General features: G+C 36.7%; 1 protein-coding gene across 2 annotated transcripts in view; it reads left to right on the top strand.

The window, feature by feature from the left end:
- Nucleotides 1–7,510, top strand: part of NSL1 (NSL1 component of MIS12 kinetochore complex) — a 31,413-nt gene that overhangs the window by 526 nt on the left and 23,377 nt on the right. For both annotated transcript variants that reach the window (XM_059146815.1, XM_059146817.1), the window contains exons 2-3: nt 2,661–2,736; nt 7,135–7,265. In XM_059146815.1, the coding sequence (XP_059002798.1) occupies nt 2,661–2,736; nt 7,135–7,265 (207 nt within the window). The remainder of the gene's footprint in view (nt 1–2,660; nt 2,737–7,134; nt 7,266–7,510) is intronic.

The following is a 7,510-nucleotide window of genomic DNA, read 5'->3' as shown; positions in this document are numbered from 1 at the left end:
GCTTAGAGCGTCGCGGGTCCGTAGAGACGCGGCGAGCCCTGCGTGGGACTCGAAATTGAAGGAAGAAAGAATAGGTGGAATCGATTTTAATGTGTTTTATTTAGCCCGCTCTATCCAAGATAGATAACTTGTAATAAAAAAAAAAAAAAAAAGTGAACGAGGTCTTTTTCTTTTTGTTCGTACTAAGAAGCTTTTCATGTCGGGTGCCTTAACTTCAGAGCTGGTCTTTGCGGCGCGCCGCGGTTCCAGGCCTCAGTGGCTCCGGGTCGGACCGTGCGGGCAGAGGCGGAAGGAGGGGGAATCCTGGAACTCAGGCAGTCCCCGCACGAGCCACCGGTCTTTCCTTTGGCCTGTTTTAGAACTTACTGTAAAGTTAGTGGAAACATTTTCCCTCCAAGTCTAAGTAGATAAGGAAGCTGTCTTGGTTAGTAACTTCTCTGGACCGCCTAACGTTTCCCCTTCCTTTCTCACAGATTTTGCAAAGCCCTCAAGAAGCTAGTTTGTTTTTTTTTTTAAGGAAAGACGCAATAGATTGAGGGATTGGTACCTGCCTTAAGCAAGCAGACAATCTGTCCGTAGAAAATAAGTGTAAAAGCTCATAGTGCAGCACACTTGTGAGTTAGCAAGGCCACAGTGTGAGACGATAAAAGTAAACGCCGAGTGGAAGAAGAAAAGCAGCCCCTGGCTGGTGGGTCTGTTCCCGTTTTGTGTACAGGAACACTGTCACGACCTTCTTGCGAGGAAGGCAAGAATAGACCCCCTCAGGACATTTTTAGTTGTTTTGGAAAAAGACTCTTTTGGTGCATAAAAGTCTTAGAATCTGCCCCTTTCTAAGAAGTGCTAATCTATTTACTTTCAGAAAAAGAGGAGCTTGGCTAATCTTGGCTTATAACCTATTCTACCTCAGTTAGTGGATGATAAAGTGAGTTGTGAGAAAAAAGATTTGAACAAACTACCAAGGAATTCACTTGTGTTTCATATTAAGAGCAGATAAAGGCAGAGGCTTTAATTATGTTGACATATCTCTTTATTGAAAACCACGTGATATTGTAATGGATATTCTAAAAAAATTGTATTGATACAATTGTGCAATGAATATTAGTTTGTATTATGAGGTAATCCTTGAATGTCCATATATAAAGTATTTTATAAAATCTTTATAAAGTAAAGAGTGTATACTTTAACTCATTATCAGTCATTATTTGAATTATGCTTATTTTTACTTACACAAAGTGTGTAAAATACATTCTTGTAAAAAAACCCAGCAAAACAGCATATAGCAAAAGTTTGAATTCCTCTCCCCCACCCCTCCTCCTTCCCGGAAATAATTATTGGGAGGGTCCAGGGGGCTATAATCCTTCTATACCCCTTTTTATGGCGTTACATCTCTCTTTGTTGTTTTAGTTTTTTGTTTGTTTTTTTACGGTAATGGGGTTAGGCTGATGTATTTAGCAGTTTAGCTTTTTTTTTTTCCTCTTCCAAATCTGTCTTTGACTATTCTTTGTCAAAGTTACGTAGAGATATACTTTATTCTTTTTAGCTATTGTATGGTATGGATATAGTGTATTTAACTATTTTCTGAATTTGAAGTTAGATTTTATTTTCCCCTCAATAATTCATAATTTCATATAGTGCTTTAATAAACATTCCTAGTACATCCTTTTTACATTTTTATGAGAATAGTTCTTTAGGATACATTGCTAAGAGTGAAATTGTAAGGTAATAGGGAATGTGCATTTAAAATTTTAACCAAATTCCCTTAGTCCCTTATTTTTTAATGTATTATGAAAATTTTTAACCTTTCAAAAAACAGACTAGTGCAGTGGACATCTGTATTTCCATCACCAAATTTAACAGTTATCAGAAATTTGTTACACTTCCTATTTATTTATTTTTTAGGTAGGTTCCATGCCTAAGGTGGAGCTTGAGCTCATAGCCCTGAGATTAAAAGGGTCATGCAGTCTACTGCTAAGCTAGCAGGCTGTCCCTTCACACTTCCTTTTTTTTTTTTTTTAAGATTTTATTTATTTATTTGACAGAAAGAGAGAGATCACAAGTAGGAAGAGCAGCAGGCAGAGAGAGGGGGAAGCAGTCTCCCCGCTGAGCAGAGAGCATGATGGATGGCTAGATCCCAGAACCCTGAGATCATGACCTGAGCTGAAGGCAGAGGCTTAACCCCCTAGGCCACCCAGGCATCCCTGCACTTCTATTTTAAAGCAAACTCCAGATCTTGTGTCATTTCATTTCTTTGTTCCTCAGTGTACGTCTCTAAATAATATAGTCCTTTACGAAGTAGAAATTAATTTTATTTTGTTTTAAGCATTTTTCCCTTGTTAACACTGCTGCTTGTTCAGCAGCATATGTAGTACTTGTACCCTTGAGATTCAGCTGAGCTCAACTTTGTTAGCTTATATTTTTTCTTCATTAAAGAAGTATATAAATTTGGCATCAAATTTTCTCAGATGGAGCATTCTTCCTACATTTTAGTAGGAAGAATCAGTGATTGAAATGGAATCTTCATTGAGAAGAATACAGTAATAAGCTCGTCTGTTTTTCTTGATATTCTGTATTACAAATCTGAAATTCTTACTTTGCCAAAATGTTTTAGTTCAATATTCAAAGTTATTTTCAGTGACTTGAGTATTGTGAATTTGTTTCAGACTTTTGAATCAGCTGTGCAAGAGAACGTCAGCATTAATGGACAAGCATGGCAGGAAGCTTCAGATAGTTTTATGGGTATGTGATTTAAATTTCCTTCTGTCATTAATTTCTGAGTAGCTAATTTTTAGCTAATTTTATCTTGAATGCTAATTTTTAATCCCAATTTTCAGTCTTGTTTTTTTTTAAAAGATTTATTTGTTTGTTTGTTTATTTGAGAGAGACACAGAGTGAGAGATAGCATCAGCAGGGTGGGGGGCACAGAGGGAGAGGGAGAAGCAGGCTTACTACTGATCAGGGAGCTCCATGCAGGGCTCCGCCCTAGGACCCTGGGATCATGACATGAGCCAAAGGCAGATGCCCAACTGACTGAGCCACCCAGGGGCCCCTCAGTGTCCCTTCTTCTAAAAATTTCCCTTCACCAAAAAAAAAAAAAAAAAAGTTTCCTTCACTGGGGGGAAAAGGGAAACAAATCTAGAAGGCTACTGAGGCAAGCTAATGCAGTAGTTACCTTGGTTTTTTTAATATATGCTATCTGGCATTCTCAATAAGGTTTTCATCTGATTAGTCTTTGAAAGTATTCTGGTCAGTAGGTTGCTGGAAAATACTGTACTACTATCTCCAGATGAAGAAACAGGCCCAGAGAATTTCTGATTAAAACCTTATAAATCAAGTTGTATTTTTACAAATGATCCTTATAGTAGACAGCGAAGTACCCTTAGAAGTATGAAGTTAAATTCTAAGAGTTCCAACCATGTAAAGGATGAAGTAAATATATGGAGAAACCCCCTTAGAGACAGAATGCTTTCTTCCTGTTTAATATTTATTTAATTAATTAATTTGAGAGGGAGAGAGAGACCGAGAAAGCACAAGTGGGGGAGGTGCAGAGGAAGAGGAGAAGTAGACTCCCCGCTGAGCAGGGAGCCTGATGCAGAGCTCAATCCCAGGATCCTGGGATTGTGACCTGAGCTGAAGTTTAACTGACTGATCCTCAAAGATACCCCACAGTACTTTCTTCAAAGCAGACTTAGGTGTTTCAAAGCACCCTAACTAATGGTGTTGACCTATCTAAAAAAAAAAATCAAAATTTTAATGGAAAGAAAATGGTCCGTGGTCAGTATAAGAAGGAAACAAATTTAGTAGAAAAGAAATGATCTGTGTAAAAAAAGGGTCAGAATTCTCCAGCAAAGTCTAGGAGAAGGGCTACCCTCACAAGAGGGTCAGAGTATCTTGTCTTTCCCCATGGTCATATTATAGAGTCTGACCAGCATAATAACTTGGTATCACTGCTTGGTATTACTTGCTATCCAGTTAGACCCTTGAGCTGATTCCAAACGCATTAGGTAACCCTCTGTGGTTATAATTTTTCTTCTCAACATTAAGATAATACTTTGCCCAGAAAACTTCAATGTTTAGCCCTTGGGATTATAATAGTTATCTCTTCATGGTGACCAAAATTTACTTTCTGGTTTATATATTGAAATGGTAAAAGCAATAACATTAGATTTCCCGAATAATAGAATGATTGCCAATTAGTAGAGGAGAGGAAGTGTACCACAATCACCTAAGAGTATTTTTAAACTCTACGGCCTTCCCTGTGTCTTTATTTGACTCTTGTTCTGTTTGCTTCAGGCTGTCTTTAGCAATCTGATTCATCAATTTGTAGATTAAGATACATATTTTCTAATTGGTTGGCAGCCTGGATAGAGTGTGGTTATTCTTTGTCCCTTTTCTTCCTTATAATTGTGAGGGGAAATGGTTCAGAATACTATAATTTTACCTGCTTTCACTGACACTTGATAATGACATACCAAATTCTAGGCCATAGATGAAAACACAGGGTCCTTACTATTTAGGAACTCATTGTTAATGGAAAGAAATGGACAGGGAATTACTATACTGCTTAGGAAGGGGGATAAGTCCTAATAGAATAGATTATTGTTAAATGCATTTAATGAATGACAGCATGCTAGATAAAAGGATGAAGGATATTTGAAGCAGAGAGAACAGCATGTGCAAAGGCACAAAAGAGTGATGTGTTTGGAAAATGTCAGAAATGAATTAGGAAAACTAACGGCAGGTGTGACCAGAGGTAAGCTAAGGCCAGATCACAAAGAGCCCTGAGAGTTTGCCAAGGAATTTATACTTTATCCTATAGGCAATGGGGAGCTAGTGGAGATTTTTAAAATAGAATTTACATGAAAAGCTTTGCATTTTAGAACACTGACTGCTGCCTGTGTAGGGAATGGATTAGAGAGGGTTGAAATTCAAGGTGGGCTGATCTGAGGGAAGTTATTGCAGTAGTACAGTAAGAGACAGTTAAGACATGCTCAAAGACAGGAGAAAAGGAGAGAAGGTTCTGCAGATGAGATTAAAAGGGTTTGTGTCTGATCAAATACATAGAAGCAGTAAGTAAGCTTCACAAGGGCAGAGGTTTGTCTGTTTTGTTCACTGGGATCATTGTAGAAATGAGTGAACAAATAAAAGGATAGAACGGATGAATATACAAGTGAGAACAACTTTCTCCCTTCCTCTGTAGCTACCCTGAAAGGACTTGATTTCAGGTGACCAGGTTCATTTAAGCATTAAAGTGTAAATTCCTCAAGAGCAGGGGCTATATTTGTTTTTCAGCACTTAGCTTGGCATATAGTAGGTACACAGTAAATACTTGTTAAATTGGTGACAAAATCTTCTCTCAAATCTGCTCAAATTTGTTTATACATTCAGTTTTATAGCTTTATCATTAGGTGGCGCTGAAAAACCATTTTCCTCCATAGAAGATTTAGCTGGGAGACGTTTTTTTCTTAACTGTGAAATAGTATATTATTTCAGGCTAGTGATTGAACTTTTTAAATGGTAAGTTAAAATTTAGGAAAGGCTACTCATCTAAATGAATATTCAAAGTAAGCAGTGATTGTTTTTCTCATAATACTCTCAAAAGAATTTAGTTGGTCTTAGTATTTGTTACACGAATGAGATATACCTGATGTACTTCATCAATCTTTACCCAGTATGTATGTATGTGTGTGTATATATATGCTGATATGTCAGCAATGTTTGAAAGCTTCCAAAAATAAATATCATAGTTTCAGAATTCTTAGTGAAGCTTCTACTTAATAAAATAGATAAATTTCTAGCATAGACCGTGACATAGAACAGCTAGGATGTGAGACCAGTTAAGCCAATGATCTAGCTCTTTAGTTTAGTTTAGTTTTGTTTGGAGATTTATTTATTTGAGAGAGTGAGGGTGTGAATGCACATGTAAGAAGGTTTTTTGTCGGGGGCAGAGGGAGAAGGAGTGAATGCTCCAGTAGACTCCCCGCCCCTGAGCAAGGAGGCACTCGGGCTAGATCCTAGGATCCTGAGATCATGACTGAACTGAAATCAAGAGTCAGACCTGTCATCGACTGAGCCACCCAGGCACCCTGTTCTTTAGTACTTTTAACTACTTACTCTTCAAGACGACTTTCAAAATAAGGTTGATGTACCACCTGCATTCATTTCATCTAGAGTGCTTAATTTTGGGGCCCCATTCCAGAGGCCTCTGTTGAATCAAAATTTCTGCACTTCTGACAAGTTCCCCATGTAGTTATTTTGCTGAAGTTTGAGATTCACTATTAAAATAGGAAAGCAACAGATAGGAGTTTTAGTTAAATCAAAGTATAAAGTCACTGTGTCTCTTACTTTTTCCTGCTATTTATCCATTTGTGTCTATTTCAGATTTCGCTTTTCTGCCTGCTACTGTCACAGCTTCGGTGCAGCACAGAATAAAGTCAAAACATGTTGGAAACTCTAACATTAAATGCCCTTTACAGTCTAGTTCTTTTATATTTTATCATCCTTCTTTCCTTACACTTTGTCCTGCAGCCAATTAGAACTTTTAGTTTTAGAACAAAGTTTCCCAAAACCTCTGTGATCTTGAAAATACAGTTTGCTCTGCCTAAGGTGCTTCCTCCTGTTATTTTTTGTCCCACCTTTTTTTAATCCAATGGATTTACATGTATATTTCAAGCCTTAGCTCAAATGTTGCTTTCTGTTTAAAGTTAAAGACACAGAATAAAGTTATAAACTTAAAGACACAGAATTTATTAAAGTTAATAAAGTTAAAGACACAGAATAAGAGAACACTAACTCTGCCTGGGGAGAGTTAGTGTTAACTCCCCAGGCAGAGTTAGTGTTCTCTTATTCTGTGTCTATATAGCATTTTGTTCAGACCTCAATTGCATTTATCAAGTTGTTTTGCAGTTATGTTTCTTCCAGGCTCTTAGAAAGCAGGATCGTGTTATATTCACCTTTGTATTTTTCTAATTTAGGTGAGTAAATAAATGAATTAATCATCAAAGGGGGGGGTCCTATTAACTTACATATTTGTTTTCAATTATTTTGTATTTTCTAAATTTAGATTGTTACATTTCTATATAGAATATAAGCAATGTGTTTTAAGAAATTTTTGATACTGTTTGTCTCTTGAAATAGATTCTGATATCAAAATACTTGAAGATCAGTTTGATGAAATCATAGTAGATATAGCCACAAAACGTAAGCAGTATCCTAGAAAGATCCTTGAATGTGTCGTCAAAACCATAAAAGCAAAACAAGAAATTCTGGTAAGATGATTTATCTTTGAGATAATAAGCTTTGTTTTATGTCTGTTTTACTATAAGAAAGTTAAAGTATGAGGTCTAGGTGGACACACATGACATTTTGTTTTCTTTGTCTTTTCTTACTCAATTACTACTGTTTGTCTCGTAAGATTTTTTTTTTCCAGTTCTAAGTTATACTAGATTTTGAACAAAGCTGATTTTAAAATATAATTTGAGGAAAGAAGACTAACTTTATAATTCTGAGACAG

Source organism: Mustela lutreola, chromosome 14, assembly GCF_030435805.1.
Source record: "Mustela lutreola isolate mMusLut2 chromosome 14, mMusLut2.pri, whole genome shotgun sequence".
In the NCBI taxonomy this organism is placed as follows: Eukaryota; Metazoa; Chordata; class Mammalia; order Carnivora; family Mustelidae; genus Mustela; species Mustela lutreola.
This window is presented reverse-complemented; position numbering and strand designations above follow the sequence as displayed.